Source organism: Trachurus japonicus, chromosome 19 (genome assembly GCF_045865225.1).
Source record: "Trachurus japonicus isolate A0001 chromosome 19, Traja_1.0".
NCBI lineage: Eukaryota > Metazoa > Chordata > Actinopteri > Carangiformes > Carangidae > Trachurus > Trachurus japonicus.
In genome coordinates this window covers 14,017,911-14,038,794 of record NC_140925.1, presented here as the reverse complement: position 1 = coordinate 14,038,794, position 20,884 = coordinate 14,017,911, and the positions used below count along the sequence as shown (strand labels likewise).

Genomic DNA, 20,884 nt, shown 5'->3' with positions numbered 1-20,884 from the left:
GAGATGGATGGACACAAAGCCACAACAGCTGGTGTGTGTTAGGTTGAGTTTAAATCAGTTGTACGGTCCGTACCCCTCCTCCCTTGACTTGATATGCCCAAGTACACACACACACACACACACACACACACACACACACACACACACACACACACATACACACATACATACATTCACAAGCACCACCAGCTTCCACTTCAGCCACATTAAGATAACCTGTGACCCCCTCTCCAGTCTCTAATCTGCTTTTATCCACCAGCTCAGAGCACACAGAGCGAGAGCGTCTCCCTCAGCGGCGGCGGCTCGCAACAAGTGCACTAACCTGCCCGAGACATCACCCTCACATATCATGTTTTTTTTTTTGTTTTTTTTTTACGAGGAGGTGGATGAACATCAAAGAACACGCCCCAAGCCGTGAATACATCAGTCTGTGACGGGCCCCCGCCGTTATATAGAGCTTATATGCCGGCCTCCCCTCTGGCATTCCTGGTGTCGTCACATGCCGGCCGTATATTACTCACACCTGTCACTTCGCTGGTGTTGCTGAAGATCACAACGGCAGCGTCAACACGGCTCATCCAGGCAGACAGATGGATGACACAACGTACACAACGGAGCCGCCTGTAAAATGCCAAGCGTTGGCAGACAAACTGTTTGCACGGCTCTTCTCTGGAATAAACACAGCTGCAGACAGAAGCCGCAGCAGGAGCTCACACACACACACACACACACACACACACACACACACACACAGATACACGCAGTGACGTAAACGAGACAGGCACAGCACGTCAGTCAGTCAGTCGTGGTTTCACTCACCTGATCTAAACTTGCTTCGTATCAGTATGGAGTGCTCAGAGCCCAGAAGAGTCATAATGCTTACAGTACGGTTCCAGTGTTCAAAAGTTGCAAAATATAGTCACACAAGCTGAAGAAGAGGAAGAAGAAGAAGTAGAGGAAGAAGTGGCGCTGGCTGCGACCCCCCCGGCCGCCTCTGGACCCCAGGCTGAGATGAGATGGAGCGGACCCAGCCTGCCTCATCAACAGTTTGAGAAGGAAACTAAGTGTAAGGAAAAACCATAACACACACACACACACACTCTGTGGTCTTCTCTGTAGTTGTGTGTCTGTGTGCAGCAGCTGCAGCCTTCAGCTCTCTGTGCGCTGCCTCCTCTGCTCTGCTCTGCTCTGCTCTGCTCTCTCTCCCCCAGGGGCTGCTGGTGTGGGAGTGTGTGAGTCTTCGGGGCGGTGAAGCTTTGGTCCCATCTAGCTGAGAGCTCTGAGCAGGGCCAGGGACAGCACACAGGGATATGCCCCCGTACGGGGAGGGGCCTCCTGGACAGGGTTCTCCTCTAAGCCACGCCTGCCTGCAGCCTGGAGGCCGGACAGGGCTCGGTTGATGCCCCCCACCCCTCCCCTCTGCCACTGGTATAAATATATCTGCCTATCACCCCTGCTGACTGTCATTAGACAGCAGAGAGGGGGAGTCAGATAGGGGTGGGGTGGGGGGAAGAAATCAAGATAGTGGCACAGATAGAGTAGCAGCAGTGCAGCCAGGAGGGAAACACAGGGACGACAACAGGTTTTACTTGTGTTCTTGTGGGGGAAGTTGAAAAGCAGCCTCAGAGTGAAGATGAGCTCTGAGATTCAGATGTTACACAACACAGCTCCTGATCTAACTCAGCAGAACCTCCAAACTTTAGTTTTTATGCACTGTAAACATTACTTTATATAAATATTGTGAAGAGCTTATATTTAAATGTATAAAAATGCTAACCTAGCTGACTCCGGCAGTTATGGTGAAAAGTTAACAACAGCGACAATAGTGGATTTGTATTTTTAAAAAGTCAGATATTTTGTTGGCAAAATAAACCGCAATTTTAAAAACTGAATACTGTACAGTAGATTCATCAGCAGGGCAGACACATGCAGCAGATAAAGTCTAAGAGTTCTGTGTGAGCTGTGACAACTTAAAGCTCCATACAGTCTAAAGGTAGACGTTTGTGTTAAAGCTCCATACGGTATAAAGGTAGACGTTTGTGTTAAAGCTCCATACAGTCTAAAGGTAGACGTTTGTGTTAATGCTCCATACAGTCTAAAGGTAGACGTTTGTGTTAAAGCTCCATACAGTCTAAAGGTAGATGTTTGTGTTAAAGCTCCATACAGTATAAAGGTAGATGTTTGTGTTAAAGCTCCATACAGTCTAAAGGTAGACGTTTGTGTTAAAGCTCCATACGGTATAAAGGTAGAAGTACTAGTCGTCAGCACTACTGTGACTTTGTGATGTCACTTAAGCCAGTCAGCCAATCAGAAGAGAAGCTCAAGAGAGAAACCTGTGAGGCCCAGACAACCTGTTGCCCCTCTGTGATTACCAATAGGGGAACTATTGATTTACTTTATTATATTGTATTGGTCATTACCTATAGTTGAAAGGACAGTAGACATGTACAATGACATGAGTTGGTGGAGACCAAAACCATGTTGAGATGTTGCCATAAAACAGATTAATACTATAATGTGCTCACAAATCATCAAAGTTTTTCAATGTAATTAAATTGTCATATTTATGTGCTTTTGTCTGTGTTGATGTAGTATGTTTGTTTGTTCATTTGCATATGTATTGGCACTGCTCACTTCTACCTGTGGTTGAGTTTGTGTTGCTTTTGCGTTGTCTTGTCTCATCCGGGCCATCATAGATTTCAGTATCAAAACTCAATTGTTGATATTTCCCTTTTGTGATATGGTACAAGTACACAGCTTTACACTTTCCTTTCATGCTTTCCTTTCTTATGTAACCACTTTGTATCATAATAAAACGTTTTTTATATCCACTATTTTCCTTCCCTATACTTAGAAGCAAATGCAAGGTTAAAAAAAAACTATAAAAGCAAGATGCAAAAGATATTGAGAAGAGTTATTGGTCACTATGAAAGTACGACTGTGTTAAACTTGGATAAGAAGGGAAATCATTCATCAGATGCAATAGGCCTTTCAACTAACCCAAACTTGGACATAATGTATTTTAAGAAAACTTAATGTGTCTGGGCATTTCTCCGTGTTTATATGGATACATATTTGCTGCCTGCATTTAGAACCATCCTTCTGTGTTAACCTCTGTCAGCCAGCTGTGCTCTTTTTATACATCCATTCATCGATGTACAGCTCTATAAATGATCGGTTGAGCCCAGTCACTCATCCAGCAGCTGAGAAGCAGGAGGTTTATCTTATCTGCAGCATGAGAGCAGATTCTCGGCCATGTATTCAACAAGGCTTCCCTTCCTCCAGCTCCCACATACCAGCCCAAACATTTGTCAGAGTTGAGCTCAGCTCTGTGCCCACCGTCCTCTGAGGACGCAGTCAAGCCAACTGCAGAGTCTCCTGGACGTCAGCTGGGCACATGAAGGATTTCTCTGCAGTTGTTTAAACCCAGGCTTGATCTAAGCGCAACATGGTGATGGAATGTGTGAAGCTAAAATCATCAGTCCACAGTAAATGACATGGAAGTGTCGTTGTGTGGCCTTATGTTTGTGACACAGTAGCTGACAACTGCAGAGAACGTGTTCTACACCAGTCTGGATTCATGTCTACACAAACACTACATAAAGGTCTGGTCAAGGAAACCATTACATTTTATTGAAGGATATTTTGTTCTCTAATTACATGAAAAACACCACTGGCATAGTGGCATTAGATGAATGATTTTGTTCTAGTTTGAATGACTGAATGAATTACAGTTTATTGCTTTTCTTTTACAAAACTACATTATTCAAATTTTTGTCCAGGCAAATTATTATTATTATTATTATTATTATTATTATTATTACTGAAAGTGTCATTTGAAAGGTGTCTCTCCTACTGACAAACTTAAGGGACTGCTAGCTTTAATGTTTCTTTGCATCACCCAGGAGAAAAACTGTGACTGTGCAGATATTTTTCTCAAGAGTTGGTGGAGACCAAACCCTGAGTGAGCACAGAAACAAATGTGTGTGTTTACTCATGTTGTGTGTGTGTGTTTGATGAATGGATCAGCTAAAAAAAACAATATTTACTTCATGGGGTTTTATGACAGTGTGGTATTTTCAGTTTGTTTTCCTGTTTCTAGTTTCCAAAAATGTCTTCAAGCAGATCTAATGAATGAGAACTTAACATACCGACAATAAGTTCACTTTATTTACATTTTTAATCAAATTTTTGATTTTATAATACTCATTTCAGACACATGGAATGAACCCATCCCTGATGTAAATCGGACTAAAAGCTTTAATAAACAAATAATTACTTATAATAGTTTTTTACAGTTTTCATTTTACATATAAAATGAACCATCACTAGTAAGTTGCATACTACTTGTGTTTTTATCATTATTGCCATTATGTTTTTGTCAGTGTAGCTGTTTTAAAGTCAAATCTGATAAATTTATCTTCATTACAATACATTTTTCTAATTGATGTAAGGCTTTTTCCTGTCTCTCCTTTCTCTTTTTTAAGCTTTCCTGTTCACTCTGTTTATCCCACGAGCCTCATCTCCGGCCGGACTTTTGTCCCCAAGTTATTATTCCACTTAAAATGTCCACCAGTTTCCTTCCCTGCCCCTTTTCAGTTTGCTAAATAAAAAGAATACCAAAGAGAAGTGTGTGATCGCTCCAGGCCTTTTCTCTACATTGTGTAAAAAACTCTGCAGCGACTGAACGCTAATCAGTCATTGAGAGCTTTGTCCAGCAACAGCTCACTGCTCCTGCCGAGCTGCCATCCATTCTAATCTCCTCACACCATAAACACTGGTTGGCTTTTGTTGCCAGGAGCAACCACACACATCGCATCGAGATTGCGCACACCAAAACATTTCATATTTTACTCTTATAAATGACACGCCCTCCGCTGTCCTGTGACGTGTGCTGGACCTCACTTCAAAATCCCAGCACAATGCTCAAGTCAAATATTTACACAGAAGCTCCTCAGGCAGCAAATCTATCACTGACATTCATTGGTGCTTGTGTGTGTGTGTGTGCAGAGAGTGAATACAGGCATACACACACATGCGCACACACATGCACAAATTACATTTGAGCATGGCGTCTTAATTAGCAGGTGAAAGTGCTTAAAGGGAAGGTCTGTCAGAGGGGTTGACAGTGTACACACAGCGTCTTGGAGAGATTCCTGAAGAGGTCACCCAGCCCTGGCTTAATCCTCCCCTTTAATTGGGCCCTATGTCAATGGACGTGACAAGTCTCATCTGAACTGTCTGGAGCTGAACGTGTGTGTCTGAGTATGTGTATGTGTGTGTGATAAAAAGACAAATAGCAAAAGGTCATTTCCCAGTGAGACGGATCTGTACGTACATTAAACACTGAGCATGATGCGTGATGCATATTTCAAAAAATGATGCTCCTATGATGCAATAACTCTTTCGCCTTTGCACAGAGCATGTTAAGAACACACATTCCATAATGCAGCCGAACATGTTTATTGGCTGCCCGGACAGACCTCTAGATCAAGAAATGACTGTTAGTGTTTTGTGAGATTTCTTGTGTTTTAGATAAAACAGATGTGACCAGTTTGAACGTCACAAAAAAACAACATCCAGCGAGTGAATTACAAACAATGATTATATACGATGAGTCTTTCTAACAACATCGTCATCACCGTCCGTCGGCTCCAATAAATGATGAATCGGTGGAATGCAGATCCTGGGCTGCTGATAGGAACAGTCACATATTCTACGTGCTCCACATATCTCCGCTTATACACCATCCCTGGAATCCAGCTGTCCCTCCGACATCCGCCCGAGAAAGTGTCACAGAGGGAGACGTGGACTGGAATGCTCCCTCCAGACATGTTTGAATGGAACATGTGCTGCATGGGCACTGTGGGAGTGGGAGTGGCCCTGTGGAGCAGCTGCTGTCCTGCAGCAGGACAGACAGAATCATCTTCATCACTCTGTCTTTTCATCCTACCTGTCTCCACCTCCTCCTCCTCCTCCTCCTGGAGACTGTCCTCCAATCACATTGAGCCATGCAGGTCTGAAGCTGCTGCACATGCAAAGACCACCAGGTCATCTGCACTGCATCTAGTTCTTGGGTACTTTGGTTCAGGTAAAGTAAACACAACTAAAACCAGTATTCAGCACCAACACTTTAAAGCACACTATAATAACTGTATTCTTTTTCGATATCAAATGTTAGTTTTCTGGTATTGTGACATCCCTACTTGACTAAATGTGAAAAAAATCGCTAACACTTTATAATAAGTACACGTTATTAAGCATTAGTTAAGCATTAATAAATACTGAATTCTTTATTTATAATGCATTAATACTCATTAGTATGTAGTTTATAAATACAGTTAGTGCTTATCAATGATGAGTAAAACATATTTAACTGTTTATAAACTACATACTAATGAGTATTCATGTGTTATAAATGATGAATTCAGTATTTAAAGCTTAACTAATGCTTATAGTGTGTAGTGTACTTATTATAAAGTGTTACCAAACAATCTAAATTTTATTTTGAACTCCTACTCTAGATGTGTCCAAGAGAAGACTGTACTGATTAAAATGCCCACTGCATTTGGATCCATTCATTGGTCGTTTGTTTTGGTGTTTTCATGAGATATATTGAAAAAGAAATCAATATGTTTGATGATATTTTGCTTCTTTGGGTTAAATCAAAACACAGGCTCACTCATGGAGACTAAAGTTACAGCACCAGAGGTGTCTGGGTCTCCAGGTGTGTGAGAGCTGCACGGACGGTGTGTTTCTGTATGACCAACTATGAAGTTAGCATTAACCTCCTTCTTGTTCCACTTTCTGACCAATACAGAAAATAAACAGCAGTTTATAATCCTGACAGACTTAGTTCGGCAGGAACATCTTTTCTCACGAAACTACTTTGTGACTAGATACAACAGTGGTCTGGTTCTGCTCTGAGCTCTTCTTCAAAAGCCTTCAACCATCCACAGAATATGTCATCCATGTATGACGACATGGATGGAGGATGTAAAGGTGAACTGGTGGATAGATCAGTTTTCATGTCACTGTGATAATAACCCTCTGTAGACTCAATCACACACTTATTTACTTATGTTTTGAAAGATGTAAGAAATCAAGACTTTGTTGAGAGTGAAACCTGGAAATGTTCTGAGCTTGTGTTTAACTACAGATTTCCACCATCGTTACTGTGTCCCCTGGCCAAAGGTGCTTTCAAAAAGTCCTTTGTCTCAAATCCCATCAGCATCCTCAACTTAAAGGTCCCATATATCATACTGTTTTTCAACCATTTCACATACTCATGTGAAATGGTTGAAAAACATATGGGACCTTTAAGTTCCCCCATGGGACCACTTACACTTGTAAATGTACAAGTACACTAAGTGGCCCAACCACATTGTATTTGTAGCGTATTGCCCCCAAATCAATCTGCGGCTCTAAATCTGAACAATCTAAAAGTGGCTCTCCAGAGCTCTCCTGAGAACAACTCATTCCTGTGTCTGCACCTTGAAATGAAAATAAGATGTGTAAACTACGTCTACCCCACACCCGTCACGGGGAGAGGGTGTGGTTTTCGCTACCGGGATCATGTGCCAGTGGTGACAGTGGGAACCACGTGCTAATGCTGATGTTGGGAACAATGGCTCGTCAGGATGCAATCGCCATGTTTGTTTATCATTTATCGGAAAAATCTCAGCAGGTGTAGCTCAAGGACAGTACCAAGGCAGGATGAGGAGGTGGAGGTAACTGCTCTTGACGTCAAGAGCAGCAGCACTTCCAACTGGCCCGTTTGGGCACATGATCTCAAAAAAGTGAAGCAATCAAATTAAGGGAGCGAACAGAGTTTTTTCACCTCCAGACGTCATAGAAAGGCTATGGGGACACATTACAGCTACAAAACCAGTAGAACGTGGATTTTGCATAAAATGGGCCCTTTATAGCTTCAGTTGGTAACAATTATTCAGTCATATTTGCTGGAACCGTCAGCTCCCTCTTTTCACCTCTCCCTCCCTCCACACACGCAGACACAAAAGAAGAGTGTGTTTCATGGTGAGGATGGATGCACATGTGTGTGCCTGTGTGTGCCTGTTGGGGGGCGCTTGGCAGAGGTTCATAAAGGGACCTGACGGGGTATTGTCTTGAAATTTCCGACCAAGTCGTGGAATGTACTTTCACTTTCGTCAACTTACCAACTGGAGCTTTAAAGAAGTGACCAACCCAGAGACATCCATGGAACCGCTCCACTTCCTTTTCTTATTTCCTTCTGTAATGCCCACTGATATTTTACTGTAACTTATTTTAACCCAATGTAGGCTACTGTTGTTGTGGTTTTTAGATTCTGTTCTTCGTGCTGTTTTATTTTGTTTGGTGAGCTGAAGGCAATTTTCAATAATGAAACATAAAAATTAAATGAAAAAAATAAAAAATGTATTCTATTCTATTCTGTAGAGCTGGAGCTGCTGAAGTGACTGAGTGTGCTCAGCGCACAGTCTGTGGTCATCAGAGAGGACAGAGCTACAGAGCTCCATGAGAGTTTAAACCTGTCATGGAGAGGGGGGTGAGAGAAGAAGGAAGGAAGGAGGTGGCGGTGAGGTGTGTATAATGGGATGGGATGGGGGGGCAGTTCATTAGAGGAGCAGTATGGGAGATAGAGGTTTGATGGAGTGCAGATAAAGACTGTTGAAAAAAGTTAAGGGTGTCAGGTCAGGAGTCCACAGGATATGGATGGGGTGGGGGTAACAGGGTGTATGTGTGTGTGTGTGTGTGTGTGTGTGTGTGTGCATGTAATGTATGTTAAGGGACGGCAGCTGCGGGACATCAGTCTGAGTGCCGACACGCTGCTCTGTCCTGTAGCAGCTCGGTGCTGCTTTCTGTTGCTGTGTTCAGAGGCTCTCAGGTAAAATTAAACAACCAATCAGAACGCTGGAGAAAAACGTACCATCGATTCGATGAGGTTAAAGTTAAGGTTCCATCCTGCTCTTTATTATGCATTAATGTAGGAAAGAAGTCAAACATATTTGTCAGTCCTCATCCTAAAAGCGTCTCCGAACGTCCCTTTAAAATGAACCATACTGAGCTGTGATGTAAACCGAGCAGCCACCAGGGAAATACAAAGACATCATTGTCTGATCTTATGTTTTTAATGTCAACTGCCATTTGTCTTTGATTGGTTTTAAAAATTCTCCGTGTCCCGCCGCCCGCCTCCTCTCCGTCCTCCGAATCTGTGATGAAGTGAACTTGAAGCTTTGTTTTCGTAAGCTATCATTTATCATTTAGCTCCACCGTTAAAAAAAAAAAGCACAAAGTCAAACGGGGTGATCCGCGGTCAGATGATGGACGTTGGATTCGTCAGCAGAAGGGAGCAGAGCGTGATTCATTCCTTTATCAGCAGCCAATCAGTCTTATCAGAAAACAGAGGGGTTTCCCACGACACCGGCCGCCTGCATGAAAAAACAAAAAAGGCGGGAGATCGTGGAAAACGCAGCGAGCCGAGCATGGAGAAGATGGAGAGAAGGGCGAGAGGAGGGAAGAAAAAGCAAGAAATACAGTTTGAGAGAGGAGACGAGGCGAAGCAGGGAGGACAAGTGAGAATGAGACGCGGATGGAGCCAGACGAGGAGTCAGGTTCAGCACCCCTCCTCCCCTTCTCCTGCCTCCGTGCCTTTTAATAAGGTCTAGGGGGAGCGAGCCGAATCCAAAGCAGAAGTGACAGAAAGACGAGGCCGAGCCAGCGGCCTCTCCTCCTCCTCCTCCCGGCTCCTCTCAGGTCTGGCTCTCAGGCGGCCTCGTGGGTCCGAGCGGCGCGGCGTCCAGTCTGAACGGAATCCCAAAAGGAAACAAAAGGAGTGCGTCTACCTTGTCATGTGTTAACCCCAAACGCTGCAGAGAGAGACACTGTTTTGTGTTTTTGTGGTTGTTTAGATTTCGGCCAATTGACTTTGCCTCCGCTGCAGTCTGCCGGTGCTGGCGGGCGGCCACGGCGCCGTGGGCAGGGAGGAGGGGAGGGAGCGCGTCTGTGAGGCCTCAGCTCAGAGACAGGCCTGCATCTCCACAGCTTAACTCTAACTCCTGCCTATTACTGAGGGCTATGGGCCGGCTTTACGTGGTATTCCCAAAACTTCTCTATCAGAAATTTAATAACTAAAGGTCTACTTTGTTGTTGTTAATGTGTGTGTCCGTGACTAATGCACCCAGATGAAAGGAACTTCGACGAGGAACCAGCGTCTGTGCCAGGCAAATGTCTTTCATTTGGTTGGATGGAGTTATAAAGAGAAACGAATTAAGTAAAAATTAGTGACATTGAAATAGACGGACTTTATATTAGTTGAAATAAATCCAGGACAAACAGTGAGGATCACAGTATGGCATGCCACAGGTCAGGTGCTGCTACAGCAGCTGGTTGATGGTGCAGCACAGAAGCACTCAGACATTTGCACCTTTTTAAACCTTTCAGCATTAAAAACCTGCCCCCCACCACCACCACCACCCCCAGAGTCAAAGCTCTGTCAGATTATCACCACAGCAGCATCCAGTGACAGCTGCACTCAACCACTGACTCCATAACTCTGCACAGACACTCTATTAAAGCCCGGTCTCATAACTATTCTCAGGAAGCCCAGTGTCTAACTTCCACCTCTAGAGGTCTCTCAATCTAAATGTCAACAAAAGATGGTGTCGGTGACATCATGAACTGGTGTGGCATCATGGGAGATGTTGTCTTCGCCACCATCCCCGATAGTGTAGCATTGGAAAAGGCTACATTGCTAGCCCCTCCAAACTTCATCCATATATTTATTAAAGGTCCAGTGTGTAATAATTGACCAGGTTTTTGGGCAAAATCTGAATATTCTACCCATGAATATATTTGTATAAGTGTATAATCGCTATAAAATAAAATTTGTTTGGTTTTTGTAGCCTTATAATTATTCTTTTATATATATACTTATAGCAAGGGTCATGCTTTAGAGAGTGTTAACATCTTGTGCCGCCATGTTTGTACGGCAGCCCAAATGGAAAATCCAGCCAATCAGAGAGCATGTTTCAAGAGTTTCGCGTTCATGAATAAATCAACGAAAAAGAAGGAGGAAGGAAAGAAGAAGGAGGAGGAAACAGCAGACATATGGTAAAATGGTTTAGATCTTCACCTCATCGCTCCATGCTCCTGAAATACTCCCAGTCATCCCAGTCGTCCCTTTGCTGACGGGAGGGGTGAGTGCGAGTGAGCGCTGCCATCCAGAATCTGAACGCTGATATCACGGTTTTCCCTCCACTTTATTCACTGGACCTTTAATAATTGTGAACCTTGCTTATATTTTCATGTGCAGTTCAAGAGGTCATTACACCTTCATGTCTGTAGGTGGCACTGTGTGGATCTCCCAGAGATATTACAATTACAGACTCTGCAGATGTGTAGCTCAGAATGAATGAGCTCTGGCTCAAAACTCACATTCCTAAACTAGACCTGAAACTAATGCAAATATACTGTAGTAGTTCTGTATTGTTGTCAATTAGTTTTGTGAAACAAAATATGTATTTTTGTAATGATGCTGCAGTGTGAGTCTGTTGGTATGCGGACTGAACGGGATGAATGGGAATGAAAAGGAACGCAGTAACAAGTGTGTGCATTTGACAGGCACTAGTGATCAGTAAATTGCTTATATGCATTGTAAATATTAAGATTGAAGCAAGTTTGGAGTAAATGTTTTTTCAATTTTCGCCATTCTACTAGCTCACTGCCATGTTGCAAATATGTTGTACACTCTTAGAAATAGTTCTAAAAGGGTTCTTCTAGAAATGCTGTGGTTCTACCCGGAACCAAGAAAGGGTTTTTCAAGGGTTCTTGGTAACACTAAGGGTTCCAGTAAGATCCATTCAGATCCAGAGAACCCTTTTTTGGAAGAAAGAGTTCTTCAGGGATTGTTGATGAAAACATCCAAATACTTCCATACTGCTCGTCTGTAATGTCCCTCTTGTATTGAAGCCCCGACGTGAGAAATTGTTCCGAAAAAATTAAATGAGTCTATATTTTAAGCTTGTTTGTAGCGGAAGCTCTCAATGTCTCAGTTCACTGCTCTTCCTGTGTCAGTGCAAATCTTGCATGATTTTCACTGACCGGCGGAACAATTTCTTATGTCGGGGCTTCAATACAAGAGGGACATTACAGACGAGCTGTGTGGAGGTATTTGGATGTTTTTTGGTGTGTCTTTTTGGACGAAGAAAAGTGAGCACCATTCACAACCATTATATGGACAAATACTGCTGCGCGGCGGACCCCCCCGTAACTCAGAGAAGGCACGGAGGACTCTGATAATTCTCCCAGCCCTTTGTCGACATGAGGGTGAGTAGATAATGAGTGAAATTTGAATTTTGGGTGAACTATCCCTTTAAGGAATTGATTTGATAAAAAAATAACTGGACTTAACTTGGTTACTGTTCTGTGTTGCGTGGTCCACAGTCACACATCAGATTGACTGATTTACTGTTATTTTTACCATACATCCCATGTTGGCTTTCACTGGTCGGCCAACAAAGGGTCAGAACTGTCTGAACTTCAGCTGGAACTTTTTACAGTGCTGCAAAAATCCTCTTATTTCCCCACACTTTTCTTTTGTGGAGAACAACTGCAGAGGAGGAAGTGATTGCAGGGTTGCTGCCATGACAGAGATTCTAAGCCGTGTCTCATTTCAAGGGCCCCATCCTTCAGAGGCCCAGTCTACAAAGTTGGCCCTCTGGAGCCGTCTGAAATGATGTTATTTCTTATTATCATTATTTGATTTGTGTTATTGATTTATTATTTTGCTGTTATGACCACTTATTTTCTTAAAGGTATGAGGTCCTGTGTCAGACACTGCTTTGTTCTGTTGAGTAAAAGAAAAAAATAAACACAAAGTTCAGAAAAAAGACAAAGTAGGTCAGTCTGCTACGGTGGCTGTTTGAGCCTCTGATGGACGAGACCCACACAGCTCTGTTCTGACATCAGGACATAAAACTAAACCCAACACTGTATCACAGTGTGATGTAATGTGACAGAAAAAAAGGAAAAGGAAAATAGAATCAGATTATTGCCGCTGGACAGAAAAATATAACTGCTGGTGGGTCAGATTTGCCGACCACTGCTGTACTGGCTAAAACCATGTGGAACATTGCATTAAACAAAAATATATGGTTTGTTTTTCCTTGAACATGCTCAGTGCCACTGACATGACAATGGTCATGCACCATTCAGGAAATCTCATGATTCAAAAACTTAATCACGAGTTAAGATGATTCTGTTTTGTTTTTTTTGGTTGTTGTTTTTTTTTTAAACAAACAATTCTATAGTTTTTTCAATATTGATTGAGTTAATTAATAGATTCATAAATGCAGCAGATATGAATGGCAGTGCTTGTTGCCTCCTGGCTGCTGTAGAACCAATGTAATCTTCAGCTGTGTGATCAATGTTGGGAAAGTTAGTTTTAAAAAGTATTTGGTTATAGTTACTTGTTACTTTCCCCCACTGTAACTAAGTTACTAAATTATAAAAGTAACAAATTACCGTACTTAGATATGGAGAAAATTAAATACGATCTGAGTGGGAAACCTGGAAAATTTGATTCGGTTTGGGGCTGCATGATTAGTTACATAGCTAAATTAAAGACACTACAGGACAAATGAAATGTTCACTTCTGTTCACTGTGTGTGTTGTGGTGTTTTTATTTTATTGTATTTGTATTACTCTCTCTTAATTGTCTGTGTACCTTTATATTTGCATGTCTGTTTACAGTAAGAAGGAAGGATGTGTGTTATTACTGATCTGTAACAAAATTTTGTAGGATTGGGGAGGGCTGGGGAAGGGAGGGAATAAGTGGTTGTTGTTTTTGAAAAAAGAAAAAATCCTTATTTTTCATTGTATGTACTTTTACCTGTCAAATGAATAAAAACATTAATAAAAAAAAGTAACAAATTACCAGAAAAGTTACTATTGCGTCAACTATGTCATATTGTGCGATTAGCTAAATGATGCACAGCAACCTGAGCCAGGTGGAAAAAAGTGCTAATAACCCCCTCCACACACACACACACACACACACACACACACACACACACACACACACACACACACACACACACACACACACACACACACCTCATACAGTGTCAGAGCCATGGACCTTTAAACAAGCAGAGTGAAAACAAGCAAAGTAGATCTGCATTTGAGTCACATGACTTTGACCAGGAGTCACAGAGTTTCAGCCCACCGGCACCACAGCCCCATTACATCGAGACCCAACAGTACTTAAATATTTAGTTATCTGGATCTCTGAGCGGGTTCAGCACTTCCAAACGGCCTGGCTGAAACAGCCTGTCAGCCAGCACATTCTTTCTCTCAATGGGGACCGACCAGAGCCGTGGTATGACCCCACCCTGTCCAGTCTGCACCCCCATAACCCACCCCTCCCCCCGCCCCCGCTGATGTCTGAGTCAAACGTGCTGCTCCAGACACTGATCCAAGGTCAGATCTGCCTTCCTCCTCTGGGGCCGAGCTCACGTGTTAAACTGACCCAGGAACAGCGATGGAGCTGGCTGACGGACAGAGAGCAGACACTGGGGTTGCCACGGGCCACAGACTGATCCCCGGGTACAGAGCTGCTATCTGCTGGGCTGGACTCCACTTGACCATTGAGGACCAGAAACTTATTTATAGTCTCTGAGTGTGTGTGTGTGTGTTTATCTGCCCATGTGTGCACGTGTGTCGTATGTTGTTTGCGTGCTCGCCCGGAGGGGAGCACATCTTATCAGCGGCGGCGAGCATTCATCAGCGGTGACATTTTTTGCCGTTCAGTGTTCAAACCAAACACACGGCCACATGTGCTATCTTCCCCCCGCGGGATGTTGAGAGGCCTGACGTATGCGACCTGTCAGTAAGAAATTACGCTATCACCACGCCGGCCCATTGATTCGCTACATTGCCCTTATTATTATTTTTCCTGCAGTAGGTGATTCAGTCGGACAAACCGTTTTTTTTTTTCTTCTTTGCCCGATTCTGAAAGCTGAAACAACAAAGGGGCACCAACAGCTACATGGTCCTGCTTGCTTTTAACACCCCTGGGACGCTCAGTGGGTCATGATCAAATGTTGTTCTAGGGTTCTGAAAGAGGCCAAGTGTGTATGTGTCCATTTCTTTTATGTGTGCGCGCGTCTGTGTGTGTGTGTGTTAATCCTAGCACACCTTTCCAGCCTTGGTGGGTTTGGAAACTGTCATGATTGAGAGTAATAGGATAAAGCAAAGCTGATGCTGTTGACTCAGCTAACAGGATTGTGAGCTTTGAAAAACTGTTGCCTTTACTTCATTGGTTATGGCAATTGTCTTTGCCCAAGAGGCAGTCTGGGGAGGACCGTCTGCACTGAGGGAGTAAATGGAAGAGACACACCACAACTAAACCAGAGCTGTGTGAGTGTGAGGAACTAGAGTGTTTCTGCAGCCTGGAGGTCAAAACCATTCATTCTACCGACAGACATGAAACTCTCCTGGTTGAATCAAGGCTGTAGGCCAAGTCCAGAATCACAGTCTCACTGGCTCATTATATGATGGACAATAGGTCAAATCTCTAGGTGAGACCAGGGATGCTTCAATTGTAACATTTCCCATTTCTCCAAGAATAAACACCTAATTCACTGTGTACCGTCCTTTCTTAGTCCAGATGTGAAAACATGTTTCTATGTAGCAGGCACAGACTATTTCAGGGGGAAAAAATATTTTGAAGCACACAGCTCTGCCTGTTGTGTACTTAAACTCTTCAAACATATGTCATGTTTATTGTGAGTCTATGGAGATGTTTTGCTGTAAGCCAAGCAATATAACTTCACAGTCGCAATAGTCCGGGCTTGTTAACAGATGCACTAATATTTAATTGGTAAAGCTAGTGAACATTTGCAGTTTATTATTATTTTTTATTATTATTATTATTATTATTATGTTTAAATGTCTTTTCATCACTATCAGCAACTGTAAATAACAGACTTGGCTTGGACTGACACACCATCACCACACACTACGTCATTTATATGTTAAACACATCTTTCAATACCACGTTTGATCCTGTTATAATATATTTCAGTTTCAGTACAATCTCTGTGTATGTTACAGCATATTTGATTGACTTACTTAATTATATTAAGTTAAAATGAGAGTCAGACTCACATCAGAGGCCAGAACACAGCAAATGGTGCATGATGCAGTATTTTGTGATTATAGTGCACTACTGAGAAAAAAAACATATAATAATTTACAAATTGAATCATCGATGGTGCCTTGCAATGTTCACAACTATAACAGCAAAACACTGAATTAACAGACAACTGTTATCTGACACTATGCTTGGATATTTAAATATTGAAATTAATGCATCAAACAAACTAATTGGAAATATAATCTAGAGGTACATGTATTTCTATGTTGTACAAAGACAGTATTGAGGATGTAAACATACATGAAAAGCACTGCTACATTCTTGAGCAGCTACTTGCACGCACTCACATGTCATATGTTCTGAGTCTGAATTGTCCTTGTTCCCCAGACAGTGTTTCAGAGCTTAATCATGGAGGCGGGATATCTCCTGGCAGCCCATGTCAGTTTGTTGCCAGGAAAAACAAAACATTGGCAACAAGTTCGGCCGAAGCTAATCTGAGGCCGTAGCATTCCAACTTAGCAAAATTACTTTGATATTTTCCAAAGTTACGGTCTTTTTAGTACAAACAGTGTTTCCTTGGGGTGAGTCATGACGCACAAATCTTTCCCGTCTGTCATCAGATGTGTTGTCGGATCTGGATAAGGCGCCATCATTTCCCCCGGTGGCAGCGATTGGTACTGCAGTGAAAAATCCCTTGCGGCCAAAGAGGCATTTTCACCACAGACTACCGCTGTATCCAAGCAAACACTGTGGGATGTTTGTTGATCAGTCATTAGGCTGTGCTCTCAAACTATTTTGTTATTGATATATGAGCTGTGCAGTGACTGGATTCACTGATATGATGCTGTAGATATTTTTTTCATGACAACTCTCTTTGATGCTGATGGTTTTCATGGGGAGGGGGAATTACCTTTTTACATTGGTTTGTATTGCTTTTTTTCCTTAAAGGAAACATACTATGGAAATGTCGCTATTTGAAGGCTCTTTAACATAGCCTATTTGGGTGTTTGTCTTCCAGCCCCCAAAATGTGAGAATTGACAAAAAAAAACTAATTTGAAGGCCCCCTAGGTTGAAATCCATGTGGTTTTACGAGCTGTTCCCTCAGTTGATGTAATACATTTTTGAATTTGAATAATACCATCCCTACCTGGTACCAGTAGAAGGGGCGGGGCAGTGGTTCATTTGCATTAAAGGGGCAGGCACTGAAACCAGCCGTTCTGAACAGGGCTGTTTTGAGAGGATGAAAAGAGCTGTGATGTTTGATCCTTGAGGTATTTTGACTGAAGCATGTCACAGACATGTCTTTAAGATACCTGGGAACTATTTTAATTTGTGGAAAAGGGACATAATATGTCTCCTTTAATAAATTAAATCATCATTTTAAGACCACATTTTATATTTATTTGAGTTATACTGTATATACAAGTTTATATACAAATTTGTTTGATGTCTTAAGGGCCGTGTCCACCGGACGCGCTTTAGCGCTCTGGGCGTCTACTTTCCATTCAGATCCTATGGAGTTTGGCGCTCACATTGCTCAGCACCCTCGGCGGAAAAAAACACTCGGGGCACTTTCTTTTTTTTGTTGCGGCACTCAGAGCGCTCAGAGTTGAAATATGTTCAACTTTTGGAACAGCGCGCCGCTCGTCAAGTGGCTCGGAAGTCAGACGGCTCGTTTTGTAACCTGGTTACGGCAGCATTCTGAGAGAGAGAGCGACCGCTCCAAACGCGCGTTTGGTGGACACGGCCGTTGGTTGGGTGCTCAGAGTGCTAAAAGCACGTCTGGTGGACACGACCCCTTATATACAAATTTGTTTAATGATCTGAAACATTAAAGTGTGACAAATGTGCAAAAATAATAGAATTCAGGAAGGAGGCAAATACTTTTTCACAAATATCTATGTTAGTATGCAAATACACTGTTTTTCAACTGTCACACAAAATAAGTTTGAAACTTTGAAGTTAATAGATCAAGATTCTAATTGTGCTGAATGATCAACCTTTCTTGCAGTGTGGCTCATGGCCGATGGTCCAAACTGTGCATATTAAGACATGACCAAATGTGAACCTGCGTCGTTGCTGCGACCAGAAAAACTGTAACCTCTAATCATCAGTGACAGCTCCAGTCTTTATGAGATCCAGAGGAAGCATCTCCACCAGCTGAGCTTTATTTCACTGCGGCGCCGACAGCTTAGAGGTACAAAATGCCTCCATACCCTGTGATGATCACCCAGTGTACGGTCACAGTGTCCACAGTGTTTGTCCAGAACACCATCTATGGATTTACTCTCTGAAGTGACAGTAGTTCTCTTACAAATTATTCTAAATGTCACACAGATTAGAGATGAGACGCTTGGCTCTGTGCTTTTATACATCTTCTATTCTAAATGTCATAAACTTCTTAAGAGAATTAATCATAAACATATAAATATGGTTTACATCAAAAGAGGAGGTGTAGATTATGTTACTAAAGATTATTACAGTAATAATCATCAAACAGTTCCATTTCCTCCACGCTCATGTTCAATAAAGTTGTGATTTACTTCAGCGTGATGAAACATTATCGGCCTTTAGTTAAAGGCTGCAGATCGCTGGAACAGAGGACAACACACACTCATAACCTCCATCAGATCTGACTCACAGCATTAACTCTGTGGCTGAGACAGATAGTGTGTCACGGTGACCAGGGGTGTCACTTTCCGTCTCCCCCTCAAACATACACATCCACAGTGAAGCATGATGTCATTGGCTGCCTGTCCACTGAGCTGTGGACCGGAGCCATGATCACAGGCTGAACGGCTCCACGCGGGGCCGGGAGGACGAGAGGGAGAGACGAGGAGGAGGAGGGGTGGAGTGGGGGGGCAATAAATGGCAAAAAATAAGGTTAGAGACACTGGATCAGAACCAGTGCCAGTGGTTCTTATTCAGCTGTGTCTAACTGTTATCACTCATCCATCAAATGTGATAGTGAGAGGCTACAGAGCCGTCCTGGAAACTTCATATTTACAGCCCATTAACCGCGAGCTGTGTAGGTTACATCGCTGCCGAGCGGTTTAATCAAACTGAGACGGCAAACAGAAACTGTGATACGATCAAGTTTGATGTTCCCTGATTTAAATAGTTCATCAAAACAGCTGTTGTGAAGAACAGAACCACACAGAGCTGGGGATCAAACCTCTGGGCTTTTATGGGCCGACTGCATTCGTTTGACTTTATGGAGGATCAAAAATGTCTTGTTGTTCAATACCTGAGGAGTAAATGAAGAAACCTCATCAGTTTCCAGTGAGCCAATCAGCATGCAGCATACAAGATCTAATAATGGTAGTGACTGACTGTTACACGGACAACCTAAATGTAAATGTATTACATTTTGTAAGTTATAAAATGTAATTTTCGTTTTATGACATGTTCATATTGAGATTTGTGATTTAATTTTAAAAATGGAATATACATATTGATGAACATTCTCATGTCAATATGTTTGAGATATTAGCCTATAAGTTTAATTTCCATCTCCAGTCCCATTGGCTGGTTGGTGTCAAGAAAAAAAAACAAGATAACACCAAGGGAAATATTAATATTGAAAGAGATTAAAAAAACAGATAGAGAAAACATAACCAGACAATATTGATAAAATTGTTGATCACAGGTCAGTTAGTGAGATATTAGAGTGTGAGGTGCTGATGTTTTTGCTTGTAGCCCATTTTCATGCAAGTTTTGTTTATTATGCTGAATGTTTTTATTTGCTGTATAAAGAGTCCCTAGGTGTCCTGAAAGACGCTTATGAATAAAATACATAATAATGATGATGGCAATGATAATAATAACGTAATAACAATAACGCACCCCAGGGCAGTGTTGAGAGGACTTTCTCTCCCTGCCTACTTCACACAGGCTTGTGAACTGGCCCCCCTCCGTCCTCCCGTCCTCAGCTGCCCGTCAGCTTGACGGACAGCTCAGTAGAGCCGGGTCTTCCTGACATGTCTGAGGACGCAATTTGTCAGAAAAACAACCCTCAGCGGGAGACGCCGAGCAGCTCCACAGACAAGGAGCCATGGGAGACGGCAAACTGGAGGAAGTGAACGCAGCAGACAGTCCGCCGTGTTATCTCTGTCAGCGTGACCTTTTCACTAATCACACTATTAGCGGACAGACGACAGGAATCTCACTTTCTTTCTCTGGGTGACCGTTTTCACCTTTTCACTTGCTAATCTGTTTTAATTGAGAACAACTTTATTCTCATGTGTTGTCAAAGCTTCACAGTTAACCTGGAGACGCGTCACAGACTCTGCTGGGAAAAAATTAAGTGAATTTCTGGAGAGGGAGCCTTGTTCAAGTGTGACCTTGTGTTGTAGAATTTGGCTGCATGGTGATTGGGAACGTGCTGCCTGGCGACTCTTATCATTCCTCTCTGTCAGAGACGGGAACAGTCTCGGCCTGTGGGGATGGCTGCCTGAAATTCTCTGGAGAGGTCTGCTGTTGGCTCACTCTCTGCAGGTCAGAGGTCACATCAGCCTCTGGCCACGGACCAAGAGGACGCCGGACAGGAAGGTAAAGGTCCTGGAAGGACTACCTGGCTGCTGCAGGTGGAGGAATATCCACTAACAGATGGCTGAGACGGATCAAGGAACACAGATTAGATTATCTCCATCTATACGTGGTTTTACGTTGGAATGTGGTGAGGCCTTCAGGATCAGGATTCAGGATTCAGGATCAGGTTGGAGGTT

The 20,884-nt window shown here is 42.8% G+C and overlaps 1 protein-coding gene across 17 annotated transcripts in view; it reads right to left on the bottom strand.

Annotated features, from left to right (window-relative positions):
- myocd (myocardin) overlaps positions 1 to 20,884 on the bottom strand; it is a 111,254-nt gene that overhangs the window by 28,738 nt on the left and 61,632 nt on the right. For 6 of the 17 annotated variants that reach the window (XM_085762017.1, XM_085762018.1, XM_085762021.1 and 3 more), the window contains exon 1: positions 820 to 1,281. The exons of 5 other annotated variants lie outside the window; for them this stretch is intronic. In XM_085762017.1, the coding sequence (XP_085618143.1) occupies positions 820 to 874 (55 nt within the window). In that variant the 5' untranslated portion in view covers positions 875 to 1,281. Of the gene's footprint in view, positions 1 to 819; positions 1,313 to 20,884 lie in introns of those variants that run through there. 6 more of the 17 variants (XM_085762007.1, XM_085762015.1, XM_085762014.1 and 3 more) reach the window with 4 other exon arrangements.